Genomic DNA, 20,251 nt, shown 5'->3' with positions numbered 1-20,251 from the left:
TTGCACCCAAAATATCCGTTGTGGTTGTCCTCAGATTTCAAGGAGTGAGTTCAATGGCAGTTTAAGTGAGTAGTGGTTGACTGTTAAAAAAACTTCTAATAAACTCCTGACGTGAAAATTATTTCCTAGTGTGAGACATGATGTTTTCCAGGTGGGAAATCGCACCACAGATAGCATATCCACTAATTATAAGAATTACAAAGACAATGATGAATAATTTTCGTCGAAGACATTAATTATTAAGTAAAATGTGCAATTTTGGTTCTTCTGTGAAAGTATAATGTTACATTGTTTTACCACTTGCTGGGATTAAAATGTATGCTTACACATGGAACTGAGAAGTGAAAATGATCTATTACATGACAATAATGCACCATGAACACACAAGCCAAAATTGTGTTTTCTACATCCTTTTAATCTTTGAAAAGGTTCCTGTTTCGGAGAAGTAGGTACTCTGTGTGCCACTTCCAAGGTAGCCTCCATGTGCCTGTGGATTTGTTAGTTCAATTCCCTGCAACACAACAAATTTATCCACATTAAGCCACAATAACAATGAAATACTCACCTGACTTCAAGCCATAACTCACAACAATTAAGATTACAAAAATACTCTATACGATAAGAAAATTGTTGAATAACAACTGTGTCAAAATCTGATCAGAATACTGAACCACATAGCTTAGATATAGCAGAAGATACATGCAGTGGCCACTTGTTTGGCCTCAAAATTGTAGTCCAGATTGAATTTTTCTACAAACCTGAACAGGTGTGAATGCCAGACTTGATGTTAACCCTGAAGTTGCACCACTGCTTCCATAGTTCTTCTCCTTAAATCTGCAATGTCACATAATACATCAGTCTAGGTTGGTCACCAACAAAATAATCAAGAACAATAATGAACTTGGTTAGACTGTCCTATAAATAATCACTTGTAAGACTAAAGAAAAATGTTTACTGTTCCATTCATAAAAGAGTGCATATAAATGATGCAAGCTATGTTCCATAGAGTTTTCAGGACAGGGACTGCAGAAAACACAGGGATGCATTTAGTGACAAAAGATGGAATACCTTTTCAATTCTATGGAATTCAACTATTTATATGATAAGGAAATCGTCGAAGTCATTATAGAACTGTATCACATGATACAAGACCTAAATTGTGATTCCACAATGAGTTGACATAGAAACTAGCACTTGCACCCAAAGGAGCAAGGGGTACGCCGATAGTGAGAAAATGTGGTGATCTATATAAGATTCATGATCATGTTTATGTGTGCCATACATTTAATACGACACAAAAAGGAATATAAACAACAAAAAAACAAATCAAACATTGTTAATTTGACATAACTAACACATACTCTTATACTCATATAAGAAATGTAGATGACGAAAGCAAAAATTCAAGATAGGAATCACAATGTTTGGAAATTATCCATTGATCCCATGGGTTACTTTATATTTAATTTTACGTCTAAGGAGTTTTGTTTAGAGTGGCTTCTTATTTGGATAAGGGAGATTGTCTATTCTCACATAATTTACAAATCAAAATATAAATGTTTTCCTTTATTTTTTATTAATTAACTTTTTTGACAAATGTTGGTCCCTACATAGACATCATCTAAAGTTTACACCTTTCGGTTTGACATTCATTTTAGTTTCATCATCTAGATTCTTTATATTAGATTACTAATTCAGGGACATGTCCAATGTTGCATATTTTGCATTGAAAGAGCATCAAATTCTCCCCTTTTATTTTACCATACACAATGTGGTGTACATCTAAAGATAAAATAATACAATACACCATTAAAAAAATACATAAATAAATTAAGATATTCGAATTTTCAAAGTGATGTATGATTTGGATTTGGTGGTACAATTAATTAAAGTTGTGTAGACAAAGTATGCTACCAATAGTTTCTCCACAAAACACATATTTAATAATCAATTTCATCCTACATAAACATAATAGATGCCCAACGTGTAATACACATCAGATACAATAGAAATATGGTAAAACAACAACAATAATAGTTGATATTGGATATATGCAAATTTTCATAAATCGGTAAATTGTATCGGATCACGACAAGGGGTATCTTTTCACCATAACTATAACACAAAAACTTTATACATTAGGGGAATATGATATTGAAATGCATAAATGTAGCCAATTAAAAAATTGATAAAGTAAACATAAACAAAGACATATAAATTATGGGGAAGTACTTTGTACCTATCTGCTCTATAGTGAGTTGTTGCAATCAAGACTCTTCCTTTTTTCTCATAATGGTATTGTTAAGTTTTGAGCCTAGAAATCAAAGAAGATATACAACAATAGGAAAGAGCCAAAACTGAACCAATAAACACCAGAAATATCCTAGGAAAACCCTTCTAGAATGAAGGGAAAAACCTAACCACACAACAAAAAATATCATTTTATTGATCATAAAAGTTCAAGTGTGCAATGTCCTTTGCTTGATGCGAATATATAACAATAGGAGAGACTCTTCATATTATAATTGAAGGTCTCTTGAGATCCCATAACTCCCATAATTAATTATATCTCTTTGAATTTCAATGCCTCAATGCACATCGAAACATTTGATATTAAAATTTAAACATAAGTGTCATTTTCAGCTGAAGGTGACAAAAACAGTAATAACATCCATATTTCCCAAGATAAAGATTTTATCGCAGCTACAATCTTCTACGCTCCCTCTTAGCCCGAGAGAGATCTTTCACTGAACAATCATATAAGACTACAACCAAAATGTCAATGATAAAATCTCATCATATAGATCCTATAAAATTCATGGAATCACTCAACATGAAAACCTGCAACAATTACTCGTTGTTAATAATCATGGAATTACTCAACATGACAACTTGTAACAATTACTCATTGTGAATAATCATGGAATCACTCAACATGACAGATTTGTAAGACTCATAAAAGACTCACAGCTAAGCCTTTAATCACAGACTCTCTCAACATGAATTGTCATGGAATCTCTCAACATTATATCCAACTCCCATCACGGAACCTCTCAACGTGATGACACCTTGGACTCTCTCAACAGACGTTCACTATCGCATAGTGAAAGAGGTATCATAGCTGATCTTACAATGTCATTTATTCACACAAAAATAAAATAGGCATTAACACAATAAGACTTAGATCCATTAAGTCTCAAATTTTACAAGCATATTGGAGTATGACGGGGATTCCATAAGTACTCCCTCTTAATTATGAAGCCTCCCTCTAAAGCTCAATATCTCCCTCTGGAGCTACAATCTATATCTTGTTGCATCCTACAACCAAGGGAGAGTAATAAAAATCAATCCATAATAAATATTAATACTACAAGCATACTAGAACTATACATAAATAATTATAGAATTCTTATGAAGCTCAGGAACTCGTCTCTAATGAGCCACTAATCCCAATTTTTCAATCTTAATCCAATCTTCTACTTTATGTTCCCTACTAAATTGGCTTGTTCTGAAATTATGACTCTTAAAAACAAAATTCATTCGCAATCCTAAGAGCATCAAGGAGTTTCAACATCTCCTACTAAATAATTAGTATTTTAAAAAGGAAACATAGCAATATCAAAAAATAAAAGTAAAAAATACTTATCTGACAATCTTTTGAGATCCTTTGGCGAATTCACTCCACAGTCTTATAGAATCCCAAAAGATGATTTTATCCTTTAGCGCAAACTCAGATAATCTTACACAGTCATAAAAGCCTCACAATAATGGAACTCCAAATCAATCTGAGAACTCTACGGGTAGCTCTATGGAAACAACTTCAACAACTTTGATCGCTTTTAACACAAACACAGAAAACCCAAAGCCAAAACTATTGGTGTCGAGACTGTTTGCAGGAAGTGTAGACATCCCTCAAGATCAAAAAAATAGTGATAATAATCTCGAGAAAGTAACTGCACTAGCAAGTTTCTTCTTCCATGTTCTTTATTCACTTTCTTTCCTTCCCCGTATAGACTCAATCTAAGATGGAAGACTGAGCTGCATTTACATTAACAAAATGTGGATTTAGGGTCAGTGTTTTTTATTAACCATCTCCACGCTTTTCAAGAGACTCCTTAACTGTCATGTCCACATAATGAATTTCAATGATCTATTCAAGCTATTTCCAATTTATGCACCAAACCTTAACTTCATATAACTCTTGCGATTGAAGTAGTAATAACAAGGGATTACTTGACATCCAAATATAGTTGAGTGAACCGCAAGTGACATGCAAAGGAGGATACCGGCAAAGAGAGAAGGCATCTGTGACAAGGTAACTTTAATGCCACCCGCAAGCTATAATGCTCCAGCAATTGATGCTTCCACCTCAATCCTACCAAAGAAACTCATATATAGCTCTCCCTCTTGCCTCATGGATTTTCATAATTGTCAGTTACAAAATATCGATTAAACTCACCCATGCCAGCACAACTGATAGGACACAACTAGAAGAACATAAGTTGCAAAGAATTGACAACTAACGTTTGTAGTTAGGCCATCCCTCTTGTATTCACGCCCTTCATGCAATCTTTCTTAATAGGATTTGGATTTGAATGATCAGCCCCAAGGTGAGAAATTCAGACGATTGACATTTGAACCGATTAGAGAGACGACCTTTGTGACAATCACAAGAATGAATCGAAGCCTCTGAAGAAACCGACACACATGAATGAATTTCTGATAGCCTCCACCAGCATTTCTAATCATATATGATGTCAAGAGACCAGCATGAATCAGAAGACTAAGCTGAGAATACTATGGTCGTTCCAAATGAAGCTCAAGCAATGCCAATTCTTTTCCCTTTCGTTCATGGTGATGATAATGACAAATATTTGTGTCCCTTGATCAAGCATGCATACACCTTAAAGAAAATATGATAAGAAGGTGAAAACGATGATCAAAAGATAATCGATAGAAGGTGCGACTTGAAAACCCAAGCAAAGACTTCATGATGCATTACCAAGGAGGAGGCCCAGAACATGTGAAAATGAATATGACAGGTAAATAAGTAGATGAGAGAATAGCAATGTTATGTATGATATGCTTACAAATAATAACATAAGCATATCTAAATTTTAATAAAAGAGTAGCGATTCAATCTATAAGAAAAAAAAATAACGAGGCTATGATTGGAACAAAGACTCACCTACGTTAAGTAAAACACAATATTATGGTTACTTGAAGTGATCGTAGCCTCTTTGTTTCATTATGATGGAAATTTTCTTTCTCTCTCATCAGGATTGAAACAGCTCAAAGAATGAAGCAATACATGCTTCTTGATAACTGCCACCCGTGAGAGTTCGATCAAAAAATTGATGTGATCTTTGATTCTCAATCATCATGCTCGTCGGATCATCAATGTGGCTTCAAGTCCACATCCTTCACTACCAAGTGCAATGGTCATCTGATACCATGTTAAGTTTTGAAACCAGAAATCAAAGAAGATAAACGACAATGAAAAAGAGCCAAAACTGAACCAATAAACACCAGAAATATCTTGGGGAAACCCTTCTAGAATGAAGGGAAAAACCTAGCCACAGAACAAAATATATCATTTTATTGATCATAAAAGTTCGAGTATACAATATCCTTTACTTGATGCGAATATATAACAATAGGAGAAACTCTTCATATTATAATTGAAGGTCTCTTGAGATTCCCATAACTCCCATAATTAATTATAACTCTTTGAATTTCAATGCCTCAATGCATATCGAATGACACATGTCATTACATTTAATATTACAATTTAAACATAAGTGTCATTTTCAGCTAAAGGTGACAATAACGATAATAATGTCCATATTTCCAGAGATAAAGATCTCTATCACAACTACAATCTTCAACAGGTATATGGATTATTTTTCATTCTTGAATATCGATCAAAGGAGAATGGTGGCTCTATACGAAGGTTGTCTAATGATTTAACTCTAGATATAGTTGTAAAAGTCAAACCTTGTTGTTTTGTTGTACTAATATCAATTGTTGTTTTTTGAAGCGTCAATCCTTGGGATTTATGTATAGTGAGTGTCCATGATATGGATAGTGGTATTTGTGTATAATTACCCAAGGTTATAGGTGTTATAGGTAAACATTTTGGGTCACCTTGGTCCCAAGTGGTCCCAAGGTGGGCCATTGTAATTATCGAATAAGACCACATATAGAGGTAGTTCTAGGGGTTTACAACCCGATGTATACATAATATCTACCACCTCCCCAAGTGGTCCATTTACAAGGCCCATTTGAATCCAAAGTTTTTTGGTTAACATTGCTCATTGGCCTTTACATAGCTTGAGTTCTTTTGGAAGTTGATCAACATCACTATTGAGGTTTGGTTGTAGGTGTGTTTTTACTGCAATACTAAGTGCAACAGGAAAATTGAGTAATTTAAGAATTTTTCTATTGTGTAGCACAATTAAATTGTTTGTAGAATAAAGGCGCATTGATTGGTCAAATGTGCTTTGTTCGGAAATAGATAGTGTTTTGTTTGTACATTGCATAAGTAATTCCCAATCTTGTTCAGTCAATTCTACATTATGCATGTTGTACAACATGCAATCAAAGTCAATTTGACTTTGACTGTCACCTTGCTACCGAAACATGGTTGCTAATGTGATAACCATTATAAATTTCTCCCAAAGGTATCTAGCATTTGAGTGTGATGCATAGATTTTTTGTTGATGGGGGAAAGCCTCACGCAATCTATTATCTATTTTCAAAAGCAATTTTGGTTCTATGAAGCTGAATTCATCAATGAGATATTTCACATCTCTCATCTCTTCTTCAAAGACTAATAGATATTGTCCACATAGTGGGTACATTTCTCTTATTGGTAATCTAAGGGTAGCATGTATGGTTGAGGCGTGTATGTTGAATGTCACAATTCCTGTAGGAACAAGCAATGGATTTTTTTTTTATATGCTAAAATCCAAAGTGCATGTCTGATTCAATGTATCAAATATGATTTCCCTATGCCTGTTGTACCCTGTATGGTCATGCAAAGGGCTTGTTTGGAGGAAATATCATTATAATGCTCTTTAATAGTGGCAAGTGCTAGTTCTTGTTTGGGAGATAATTGATGTAGTGGAACATGCTCTTGTAATATGGAGTGGTCATCTCTCTAGGATGTCTTGTTTCTACTAATGAAATTCTCTACAGTGTTGTGCAAATGGGGAGGTATAGAAAACTCATCCCAATTGCCGATATTATCAAAGTCACGTCGACAAAGCATTTCAAGGGCATTCAAGTTCTCACCACCAGCAAGTCCCATTTGTGATAGCAATTCCCATTCATTCATTTCACTTGTATTTCTCGAATCCACTCCACTTGTATCATCTAAATCCTTCTCATGGTCAACCTCTCTATATATCAAATGGTCCACATGCCAAACATGGTAGCTATTTAATTTTATTTGTTTCCAATTTGCAACAATGTCTATAGAGATGCTATGATAATGCTTGTATAAAAGAAGCTCACTCCAACAAAAAGTCTCGAATTGTTCAAATTCCTCGTCACGAATACTATAGAAACGAGGGAAAACATTGACAATACCCTTTGTGAGTAGCCGAAAATGAGAATGATCCAGTAGTTTCAAATTATGGCAGTGGTTCCATCTCAGCGGGCCATTGTATGTAGGAGTGCAGATAACTCATTAGTACTGTATTATCACCTAGAATTTTGTTAATTTGATGGAAAACTTTACGCCCAACATTTAGTGTTATAAACGAGAAACTAAAGCAAGTGGTAATTTTTGTAGTGTATGGAATGTGTCCTACACTCCAATATCATGCTCTGAAATAATCTCAAACATAAATCTACGATATGTTGATAGTGCATGGTGTTCACCTACTTGTTGTTTGCATATGCGCGTTCGCATATCAATACAACTCTTTGATTTCATTTCTAATTTTGATGTGTATTTTTCTATATATTTAAGAACAAGCATCTTTGATAAAATTGGTTGGAATCCATATTGGCTCTCCAAATTGAAATCATATCTAGGTTGTGAATATTCAAGCTATCATCATTTCGGACTGGAACATACCTTTTTTTTTCATACTCATCACATGCCAAGGATGAGCTACCACTTTCAGACCAAGGGGCTTTATAGAAACACTATAAAATACTACCTCATTTGCGTAAGCACATTGCTTCAGTACATTGTGTGTGTCATTGGATATAATTGATTGATTCCTCATAGTCAACACACATATCTCTAGAGAAGATAGCAGTTGTTTCCAACAAGCAAGGATCTTCTTGCAAAGATTGATGTTGTCAGTTGTTTCAACAAGATGGAGTGCAAGGATTCCATACATTCAAATATTTGTCAAAGAATGACCTTGATCGTTCTATCTCCTCATGATTCTACCATTCGAATTTGTCCATGTCAGGTGTACCAAGAATCCACATGAATCCATGTATATGTCATGATCCCTGAAGTTGCCATTCATATCTATACCAATAATTTGTCACACAGAAGAGTTTTTCTATTACTTCTTCATGGAATATCGTGAACCTTTGATGCAAGAATAGGGGAGTGATATGTGGATTATTGATAATGTTATTTGTGCAATGTTTGTTGGTTTAAAGGATTGATGGAAGGCCATTCAGAAAGAGTCATTGTAATTAAGGCAATTTAGTATCTATAGCACTAAATGTGAAGAAAAGAGAAGGGGTTCCTATCTGGCTGATCATATTTAAAAGTTCACTGTGATGTTTACTCCAATATGTACGAGTTCCCCTAAAGGAAGATCCAAAGTGCATTAATTCTTCAACCAATTGAGTGTTGAGCATTTGTTGTATGTGCAAGCGAAGGTTTTCAATGGTGGTTGGGATGGATTCCTCTAGATTTGTCTTGGCAAACACTTAAGTCCCCGAGTTCGATGTCTCATCATTAGATTCAATACAAAATAGTGGAATCTTGGATGTAAGAACAAGGACATGGTATGCATGTTATTAATAATATTGTTTGTGTGTTATTTGTTACTTTAAAGGATAGATGGAATGCCACTCAAAAATAATGGTTGAAATTCTAGCCATTTATTATCCGCAACACTAAATATGAAGAATAAAGTAGGGGATCCTAGCTAGTTAATTATATTTGAATGTTGACCATGAAATTTTCTCCAATACGCTCGGGTTCCCACAATTGATGACGTGTTTGGGAAGAACAACCAAAATGACTCCTAAAACTTTGATTATATGAAGTTGGGTAGGCAGTGAAACTTGTTGCACCCATTTGAATATTTCTTCTACTCTGCCAAACCCAGCCCCAAATATTATATCGTATTTATGAGATTTTGGAAAAACCAATGGAGAAACCTTGATAAGAGGAGAAATCTATTTCCAGGTACTGCCCAAGACCACACTCCCTCCATTACATAAAGAATATATGGCGAGAAGAGGAACATGTCAAAGCTAAGTAGGAGTCTCCAAACTGAAATAAACCCTTCACCTATGATGATATGATAGCCTAAAATCTCAAAAAAATTCATTGTAGTATTAAAACTATATTTTCTAAAATATCTTATGTTCAATTCTCAATTCATGTTTTTTTATAGTAATGAGAAAATACTGATAGATTATTATTAGAAAAATATAAATAAAATATCTTTTAGGAGTTTATTTATTTATTTATGATAATTGATATAAAAATAAAAATAAACATTTAAAATAATTAATAAATGAGAATAGTAAAGAGATTAAAACCAAGAAATGATCAAAACTAGCACATAATTAAAATGTAGCTCTTGAGGATAACAAATCCTAACCAAATAAGAAACAACCCATCAAAGCTCAAAGTAATGGTGATTATACTAAAAGCATTATAAAGAGTATCTAAAATAGACTTGACTAGAATCTTCTATAGTGCCAAAGTGAACAAAAAGATGCTACGGTTGGATCTCATTCTTAGCAAGAACAATGTGAAACAAAATTTCATTTAGTTTATCTCGAGTTGTTTCCAAGTCAAGGAGGTATACAACTAAGAATCTAGGATTATGAACTTATTCTCAAAATTGTTTCCAATTCACAGATTATAGCCAATAGGCACATGACTAAGATTATAAACATATTCTCACTATCAGAATACCAACTTTCCTACACTTCTATATGCCATGAAACCCCATATAATATGATATTTACATGATATAAATAACAGCTCCACATGTTTAAAGTTCAAACACAGAATTGTGTTAGGCATTATGAGACCATATTATTCTGTTGCAAATTATTAGTGTGTAGCACTCAAGTAGTTGTGAGTGTGAAGAGCCAAACCATGTGCACAATAGACGGATAAACCCCCTCTTCTGATTCACATCCAAGCAATTTTCTATGAATTGTGAAGTTGCCTTGATTTCTTTCTACGAAGGGAAATTTCACTATTGGCAAAGTTCACCAAATATAAATTGGCAGGGCACCTCTATTGGTAGTGTTTATATATCTCATGTATGCTGCACCATTTGAATCCATCTGTTCAAATTTTAGCATGAAAACGACACACTTTACACTTAGAAGAACCTGCCAATTGTTTTACTTGTGACCCCACTGACAGTAATCATATTTAGATGATAAAATTAAAAAGCTTCAAATCTTCCAAAGGCATTACCAAATTCAGAATCAGTGACAAGCTAAGTAATAGTGGTAGCAAGTTTTTGGTAAGGTATTAAAGTTTTCCATAACATCCATAGAATTGGATGGATTTTCCATATCTAACTAAAAATATTCCATAAAATATTTAAGTTTCATAAATGTGTCTCCAACCTGATACAAGCTTACTGAAACTACAAAAAACGTATGAATAACACATAAAGTAAAGAATGGAAAGTAACAACAACCTTTTAAAGTGAGTAATCTAGCTATACTAGCAATTGCACCTAAGGTTGCAATAAAGACGCCAAAGATAAATATATTATGTTTTATCAGGATTTTCTCAGCCCTAATTCTACTCAGTATTTAAACATTGCTACAACTAAATAAACAAGTGCTCGGGACGAGCAGCAGTCCCTGCCATCTGTTGGACTGTCAGGGTGAGCAGCAGTCCCTACCATATGAAATTTATTACAAAAATCTGTCAAAATGAGAAGGATTGTATTAAAACTAGCACACAATGAAATGGATTTAAGAGTGGGCTGCGGATATTTTTTACTGGAACTATGAAATGAGATTAGAACATTTGCAATATTGAATAAGCCTGGAGAAGCCTTCATTTTTTCTCTGTAATCTCCATTCCGATTAGTTGTTCGCTTACAACACTCTGTGACTGTCCAGTATTATGAATATGATCTAAGCCTCTCGTTGAGAAATAGCGAAACGGCTAGTAAGAATGGGTACAAGATACTAATCCTCAGCGCAGGTGAATTATAACCCCTAAGTTTTATACTTTTTTCTCCTTCTTTCAAGGGGTATGCACTCTATCTCTGCATAGATTTACTTTGGACCCTGGATATGGATCCTGTGAAAGCAATATTTCTGGGCATTCATTCAAATACTGAAGTTCTCTAAATAAAGTAAAACAGGTATTTGTGCCTGCAGATGAGGATTGAAAATTGTGATGAGGGTTAAAGATAATACTACATTCACACTGAGATGATGCAAAGTGATGAAAAAACTGCTAAAACAGACTTATCACAAAAGAAAAATTGGAATCCCTATTTTTGTGTGATGACGATATCTGCACAGCGACTGAGAATGTTTGAAACAATTTCTAAATGAATTCTATGAGATTGGAAGCATTAAAAACGGCGAGGAATCCTACAAAATACTCAATCAAATCTTATACACCTTAAAACCCAGCCATTTCAGGAGCTAAAATTAGATCCCTAAGATCTGCAATTGCATGCATCCACAACCTCAAAAGGAATAAACCTCTCCAGTTACCAAAGTTATGTCACGAAAATGGAGGATATGAATTCCGCGCACACCAAACACAAACCCCCAAAACCACGTCTATCATACAATCAAGCTAGGGTATGATTGCTGCAACAAAAAACACAACCATAAGCTTCAATAATTAAAATAAACAAGAAACAGAAGAGAGAAAGAATGAAATTTGTCAAATAAAGCAACTAATTTAATCGGAAACATTTTAGGGGAAAAAAATCCAGTCCATTCATTACCGAATGAAATGTAATCAATCGAAGAGAAAGCAATGAAAACTTGAAAATTGCAAACATAGTCTGAAGAAGAGGAGGTAACAGACCGAAGGCTTTAAAGGGTGCTGGGATAAATTTGAAACATTTCCCATATGCAGGAAAATGCAGACTTTTTATATTGATTCCATTCCGAGTCACCATGGCAGAGCCTGAATTAAACAAACAAGTGATGAAACTTGTTGCAGGCGCTTAGGAATCTTAATTCACCTTAAAACACTCAATGAGAAATGTATTAAAATATTTGAAAGGACTACACTTGTCAGGAATTGCATATTCGACATGCCTATTTTGATATTATGAAATTAACGCTTGAGATTAGTTCAATCATCTTGCATCCTATATTAATGAATACCGATCATTGATTTTAAAATGACGTTTTGAGACATCAAGAAAGGGACGCCTTCGGCGTAAAAATGACTGGCAAAGATCCACTTCATTTAATTGAATCACAATAATACAGTTTTCTAATCACATTAAATATTAACCATCTCATATGTGAGCCTTGGAGCATATTCTCACATGATTACAGACTTAAGACTAGTGCCTAAAATAAATGTATTTAGTCAATGAACACTAGTCAATGGATTTCTTATGAACCTTCTTGTATGCATTCACCTTCTATGATCTCATGAAACTCCTCAATGCACATCAATTGATAGCATGGTTTCTTATTGACTTCAAAGAACAAACAGGGTCCAGGCTATGAGGTAAGCATTTTTTGTATTCAGTATATTGAACAAAGCACAACCATATCCACAGGTCTCCCTTATGATTATAATAATTTCAATTGGGTTGCAAGGTGGATTTGAAACAAGAAGCGTATATGCTTAAGTTGGAGGAAGCTTATCATCACTACCCTAAATAATTTAACATTATAGAAACATATGACTAACAGAGTAACAAGAATGTGGGGTAATTCCCACATTCTATTTTATTCCTACCTTACACTTGTCAAGCTTTTGGGTCAGGCTATACATTGAATTCAATTGTAAAAGTGCCAGCTGGTAAATCTGTAATGGCCCAACTACAACTCATCTCGAATAATTCACTTTATGGCCCGGCTATAGAACACCTCAAACTACAGGTCAGGTAGTTGTAACTAATCCTTATTTATTAAACATATTTAAGGTTTTCCCTCAGAGAAGTTTGTGCCTCATCTGAAATTGATAACTAATGAATGAGATGGATTTTTTCCAAGTACGAGTCCAATGAATGCTTAAGAGTTTATATCACTGACCCCATGCCCCAATGTGGCTGCTTAAGTGTGCTTTGTGCTTAAATTTAAGCAGCTGGAGTGTTCCCATGCCATTTTCCAATCACGGGAAAAGGATAATTTGGAATCTATCCCTACTTTTGTGGAGAAGCCATGGCTTAAAGTTTATAAATAAGTATTGAAAAAGAGAGGGGGTTGGAATCAGCAATCGTTGCTTATTGAAAAAAATGACAGATAGCTCTACAAAATATTTTCCCTCTCATTTATCTCTCTTATTTTTTCTCATTACATTTTTCTACAAGATTTATTATCAGAATTTTATTTTAACATTCTATTTAAGCCTTTCAAAAAAATAAGCATCATCAAAAATCAATAAGCATGGGGCTACCCACTTGAGTAGCGGCTGCTAGCCAAAATAAGCTTAGCAGCCGCATGGGGACCTGCCCTAATGCAAAAAAATAGGGGTGGGAAGTCCCCAAAGAAGTAGTGGTATCCTTATACAAAAAATAAAAGAATATTGTAAACTGTAGAGTAGTGAATTATAAATATGGCCAATCCCAGTTTAGGAAATAATTTAACGTCATCCATTACGAAATATTGCCTACATTCAAGCAAAGTTAATGAAATTAAACAAATCTTCTATAAGCCCATAATATTTTGCCAGGTCTGCCACTTTCAGCATATGCATCCATACCGGTGCTATAATTCATAGCTGGCTTATTTCTTAAAGATCAAAAGACACTCTTAAAAACAAATTCTCCAATAATAGAAGCAAGCAAAGAGGAGAGAAGATAGTCAAGATATAGGTTCCAACATCTCATGGATGAGACTAATTGGTAGGGAAGAAAAGTGGCTGCAATGAAGACCTTGCCCAAATTGCCTCAAAGGAATATTTGGGCCAAACCCACTTTAATATTGTACTCATGATGATGCAGGCCAAAACACAAATATGAATAGGAAACATGGCCCCCAATCTTTCATGCATCCTTAGAAATATAATTGTATAGCAAGACCCAAACACTAAATGCAATTAGATATAGCTGGTATAGGGACCAGGGAAACATGTGGGAGATTAGTCTTGGAGATGAGGGCCTGAATAGAGGTATCTGTGCCAAATACGTGTGTAGCTGAAAACAACTATTCCCAATACCGAAAATAAAAGAAATGCTAGAAATTGAAGCAAATAACATAAACAAGTGCCTAAAATAATATACAATATAAAAAAGGACCGGCAATTTTGACCCAGTACATAACTCTGCCACCAGAGAATAGAAAATTTATTATTTTTTGCCAACAAAGCCTGCAAATTTCAGGTAAACGGAAATATATTACAACATGAGTGCATAAAATCCCCAGATAAATGAAGGCTACTGTGACCTGATTGATAAGGACAACTCACAAATCATCTTTGCTATTCAAGATTCTAGCTGCTATTAAAAATGGTTACTGTTTAGGTTGTTCGTGAAGATTATTTATAGAAGGTGCAGGCGGTCGGAAACACCTCTAGTGAATTAACTCCACTAAATATCCATCTGAAAGAAATCAATATACAGATTTCATCGATCATTAAAAAAATCTGTTGAGATACATAAAGATTAGAGATCTGAAATATCGAAATAAATATGGTTGGTCTTGAAGATTGATACAGATTCACATTGATTGCTCATTGAGCAGTTTTCAACTGGGAATACAGCCAATGGTATCTGGTTTGTATGAGCAGACAGGTTTGGGCTGAAATGCCCATCTATAATAGCCTATCGGCTAATTAATAAAACTTCAATCACTACCTTTGGAATTTCCATTGACAATGTGCAAATAATGTAAAGCACTGCAAAGCACAACTACATAATGATATGACATAAAATATTAAAATCTTAAAAACAGGAATGACTGTTTTGAGTGAATAACTGAAAACCTTTTGGCCACTTTAGCTGCAAGCTTGTTTTGCCCAACTGATACTCGTAGTTTCCCACTTCCAGCCTGCCCTAGCATGCCATATCCTTCTCCCAAACCATCTCCTGTTTTACATAAGGGAAGAAAATACCATGATTATAAGCAAAAACATTCTCTTAACAACGTGGAGCAATGCTAATTGTTCAAATACATAGCTATGAATGATATCATTTACATACAATTATAATTATCTGAAAAAATATATAAATTCCATTTGAGAGTATATATCATCAACCATTGCAACAATTTAAACTGATTGCTTAAGAAAATAAATGACAAGCTAATACATGTGGCTTATGTGTATTTTCATACAAAGGCATTCTAATGTCTTACCTAAAGAGCTTTCTTCAGGTATACCAAATTGCATCCTATTTGCAAGCTTTCGCATGTCTGTTACAGCATATCTGTGTTGCAATCAAAATTAATAACTGTGATTTTATGCCAATAATTTCCTCATCAATTAGCTAGAAAACATTTGGCTGCTCAATGGTTGCAAACAGATTTAACATACCTTTCTTTAAATTTACGCAGCCTTCGCCCACCTCTCTTCTTTTTGGGTTCAGAATCTGGAACTGGTAGAGGCTTAGGCTGTTTTGCAGGAGGTGGTTCCTGCCACTTCTCAATTTTCTTACGTATTTCTTCTCGTAGGTTTCGACCAGCTTTTCCAGTAAGGTCGGCTCTTGATGAATCTACTCGAGCTGCAAGAGTAGATTTTGAAGCCAATAATCTACATGCACGTATTCTCAATGAAGGCGGTGTGCTCTGGAAAATCTCTGTTTGTTCGAGATAACCAACACGGAATTGAGAAGTTGCCGTAGAAAATCCTGCCAAATTCTTTTTCTTTGCACCTAGTAATTGCACATTACAGGCAGGCATTTTGGCCAATGAAGAGAGACCTCCAGCAGTGCCCATCAGTTTTGCTGCTACTGCACTGCCCACGATGGCAGACAGATTGGGGGCAATGTAGCCCATCCTACTCTCCACAAAATCCAAAACCTTCTTTTTTGCCACATCAAGTGCAAGAGCTCTGTCACAAGCATCCAATGTTTTCTGAAGATTTTCCTCTGACAGAGGCTTCCCACTAGTAGTAGATGCCGTGACAGAAACAACCATTATAATAGCAGAAGGTAAAAGACCCTCAAGATCAACCAAGGTTAGGTCAACCTCATTTCCAATTTTCTTTACAACTCGAGCGTAGTCAATTGGGTGGTGTACAAGAGATTCTAACTCAGGAAACTTCAGCCTATAACGGTCCCGAATGAAGTTGTGAATGATAACAATTTCATTCTCAATATCAACTGACAAAGCATTACAATCAACAATCAGCTGATACTCTGGTTCATCTTCCAACACTATCCCACTACTCGAAATATCATATCCCTTTTGCAAAGCTTCTTCAATTTTCTGAAAATTAGTACACATCAATCAAAGTTTTGTGTGAACAGATATCCACAAACCAAAGTTTAAAAAAACTGATTTCCACAAAGCCTTAGCTAGAGTTTTCTGTAAAGACCGTCTATAATTTCATATTTTATAACCCATTTACTTGAAATTAAATGAATAGCTATATTTTTCTCTGGGTATTTATATATTAGATGAAATAAACCACTTTTTCTGCTGCATATTGACACCAATATGGAAGATAAATATCTATGTTTGGCTTTGATTCACTTCCTCTTTTATTTGCATCTTTGCATAATAGCAAACAAATTTCATCTATGAACGAAATGAAGGTTGGGTTAATAATTTTGTAGAATCTACACATATCATAGACAAATTTAAGCGTGCAAGAAAGAACAAGATTCTGACAAACTGTTCCCTTATAGTTTATGTACAAGCATGAAATAGCATTCATATTGCTGACCATTCAAATATGTTTCTACTATAGTCTGCCCTTGAAGTCAAAAGCTTTATCTATTTTTTTCTGAGAAAGGAATATACGAAAATAAGAGAAACATGTTTTGAAAATTTAAAAAGTAAATATAACAGGAAGTGTCTGAATCAAAGGAAAAGATAATTATATTCTATATGTGTAAATATGCATAAAACTATGTTTATTTTATTTTCATTTATTATGTATTTGTTCTGCACTTACTTGCATGATATCAATATAACGTTGTGTCTTCTGTAGCTTTGAAACACTGTCCAGATCATCATAATTAAGAGTTTCAATGTCTGCCATCTCATCATCAACATCTTCTGCCTCCTCCCCTGCATCATCATTCTCATGGTCCTGCCAATACACAACTTAGCTAAGAACATTTGAAACTTCATATCACAAGCACTACTATTATTTCAAGCTTACATGGAAAAAATGAAAATCAATCATTACCTCGTGTCGATGTCCAGAAAATAAGCAGGCATTTAGTATTTACTAGTTTATCTATAAAAAAAATTTATAAAACTTGAACTAGACTTACACTAAGCGGCATATCATTGTCGGACAAGTCGTCGAGATCAGCCAAAAATGAATCTGCAAGAGTGGCCTGCAAGACGGACAATCTGAAATTAGATAACATTCTAGTCAAGAGAATATATTTTACATGAAAGCAAAAATAAAATACATAAACAAGCCGTACGAGGAGCAGTAACAATAAAATATCTTCTTACTGAACGAAATTTTTTTAAAAATCATGTCACAGAGTTCGCCAAATTTCTGCAATAAAATTCGAAATTCAACAAACTTCAAAGAAAATTAAAATTCATTTTCATTCACCCTCATATTGATATGGATAAGGTCCTACCATATTTTGCAGACCTCAGTTGGAATTTTATACTCCCTTCCGTAGTGTTTTATGCAGAAAATGTTCGAATCGTCTATACCTAAAAAAAAATTGAATGCGATTATTTAGTATCCAAGCGCGGATTCAAAAAGCTTTTTAAACATGAATCTGCTTCAACTGAAGAGATCGCAACCCATCCCTTGGAAACGCCACCTGCAGAACCGATTAACCCACAACCCTTCAGCTACACATCTTTTCCACGCAATATCGTTCCTGTTGTTTAGAAAAAATACGACGGAGGGCATTGACACTTTAAACCCGCTCCTAGCCGCCATTCTTTTAATAATTGATGTTTAGATTTTATTATTTTTATTATTTATTATGTTTTGGTTTTTATTATTTATATTTTATTTTGTGAGTGGGTATTTTAAATCGTCTCTTTTATACAATATATCAATATATTAAAACTTAGTAGTCTAAAATAATGAAATATTTGAACTTGATTTTTTATATATAATATATTTACTATTAATATATTCATATTTAAATAAAAATGTCAAACATTTTTATATTATAATATAATCCATTTATATATCTTTTTAAAATGTATCAAATTTAATATAAAATGGTGTTCTTTTTATGGATTTATTATTTATATTTCTTTAAAAAATAAATATATATATAATCAAATTTAATCCCAATAAGTTTCAAATTTCTTCTCCTTTTGTATTTTCATCCAAACACAGACTTGAACCTTGTGACAGAGTATATAAAATTGCAATAGCCACTATTTTTGTGGTTTTTATCACCATTCACCAATGCACATTGGATCTAGCTTGTTTCCAAAATTCATATTTTAGCATCAACATCTTTGGGTCACTAAAGAATAAAAGAAATTAATAGTAACTAGACCTCCTTATTAAATCTTGTAAAATGCAATAAGCAAAAATAACGGACATTTTTTAGTCAGAAGCAATTTACATAGTTCATATGTTGTCAAAAACTTATACCTGCTATAGGCAATAAGTCGAATTGCAACTTGAAACTTTACAAACTTTCATGTTTTGCTATAAAAACATGTATTAGAAAAGCCAACATTAAGAATGGGAAAAGCTTTTAAAATGGGACTAATGTACTCGGCATACATGACATCTTCAAAGTTATCAACAAGTTTCTTACTTTGTCAAGCCAGTTCACAAAACTGGCTTCCTCAACGCTTGATCTAATTATATCCTAGGATTATGCACCCTTAAAAAGGCAATGCCAAGGCTCAAAATGGACAAAAGCAATCTGTTAAATAAAGAGTTTTTATCCTAAAACTGAAAAACAGACTACACAAAAGCAATTGCTAAATCTGGACAGCCATGAATAGAAACTTCCAAGAACAGAACTCATGTTCTTGATTACTGCAGGCACTGTTAAAGTGTACCTAGGCTCCACATGTGTGCCCTGCTAGAGGTGTTGTAATCTAACACTATCTTATCAAGGACTCTGTATTCACCAATTTCAATCTCTCTCTATACATTTCAAACTTCCCCTTAGCTTTACTAGAATGCCTGTAACTTGTTGATGTGTTTGAATGTAATCTAGAGCAATAGATCCCCTCTTAACTCTATGTCTGAGCAAGTGTTGCTTGATGTCAATGTGGTTGGAGCAATTGTAATGAACTTGTAAAGCCATATGGCTTCACAACTACAAGCGTTGCTACCATGTACTCTGCCTCTACTAAACTCCATGCCACTAAAGATTCCTTCCTGTTTATCTAAGATATGACTTCAAAAACCCAACTAAAGCAACATCTTGAAGTCCTCTTCATATCGCCTGTCGAATGGCTTAAACATCACACACTTAGGCTTGATTCTTAAGCTAAAAGTGTTAAATAGTCAAAGTTGACTTATTTTTCCAAATTTGATTTCTTCCTTAGTGTGTGATGTTTAAGACGGGTAGTCACCTGCATCTCCTGCCCATTCAAAACCCACAATTCCCTACAACATCAATTCATCATTCCCTAAATATCTTATACCAAAATGTATTGTGTCATTTAATTTCAATAACCCATTGTATCTACCTAGACCATTAATTAGCTCAAAGCGATCACTACAAAATGTATATTTGGTCTAGTATTAAATGGATGCATTGAGGACCCAATCAACCGCCACTATAATCAA

General features: G+C 34.2%; 1 protein-coding gene across 2 annotated transcripts; it reads right to left on the bottom strand.

Moving 5' to 3' along the window:
* Positions 1-207: 207 nt before the first annotated feature.
* On the bottom strand, positions 208-18,365 carry EMB1220 (pre-mRNA processing ribonucleoprotein binding region-containing protein). 2 transcript variants are annotated; one of them, XM_089831861.1, is made up of 9 exons: positions 18,297-18,365; positions 18,105-18,183; positions 17,781-17,846; positions 17,456-17,593; positions 15,872-16,764; positions 15,694-15,764; positions 15,323-15,425; positions 759-834; positions 208-511 (listed from the first exon to the last, which is right to left on the bottom strand). In XM_089831861.1, the coding sequence occupies exons 2-9, from the start codon at positions 18,105-18,107 to the stop codon at positions 404-406; spliced, it is 1,458 nt and encodes a 485-aa protein (XP_089687987.1). In that variant the 5' UTR covers positions 18,108-18,183; positions 18,297-18,365; the 3' UTR covers positions 208-403. The 2 variants fall into 2 exon arrangements, with proteins under 2 accessions (XP_089687987.1, XP_089687986.1); XM_089831860.1 differs by lacking the exons at positions 18,105-18,183; positions 18,297-18,365 and having other exon boundaries at positions 17,781-17,894.
* Between the last annotated feature and the right edge of the window lie 1,886 nt (positions 18,366-20,251).

Source organism: Cupressus sempervirens, chromosome 5, assembly GCF_028749045.1.
Source record: "Cupressus sempervirens isolate cs-2001-9-10 chromosome 5, ASM2874904v1, whole genome shotgun sequence".
In the NCBI taxonomy this organism is placed as follows: Eukaryota; Viridiplantae; Streptophyta; class Pinopsida; order Cupressales; family Cupressaceae; genus Cupressus; species Cupressus sempervirens.
Note: the sequence above shows the minus strand (reverse complement) of the source record. Positions and strands in the feature narration are given on the sequence as shown.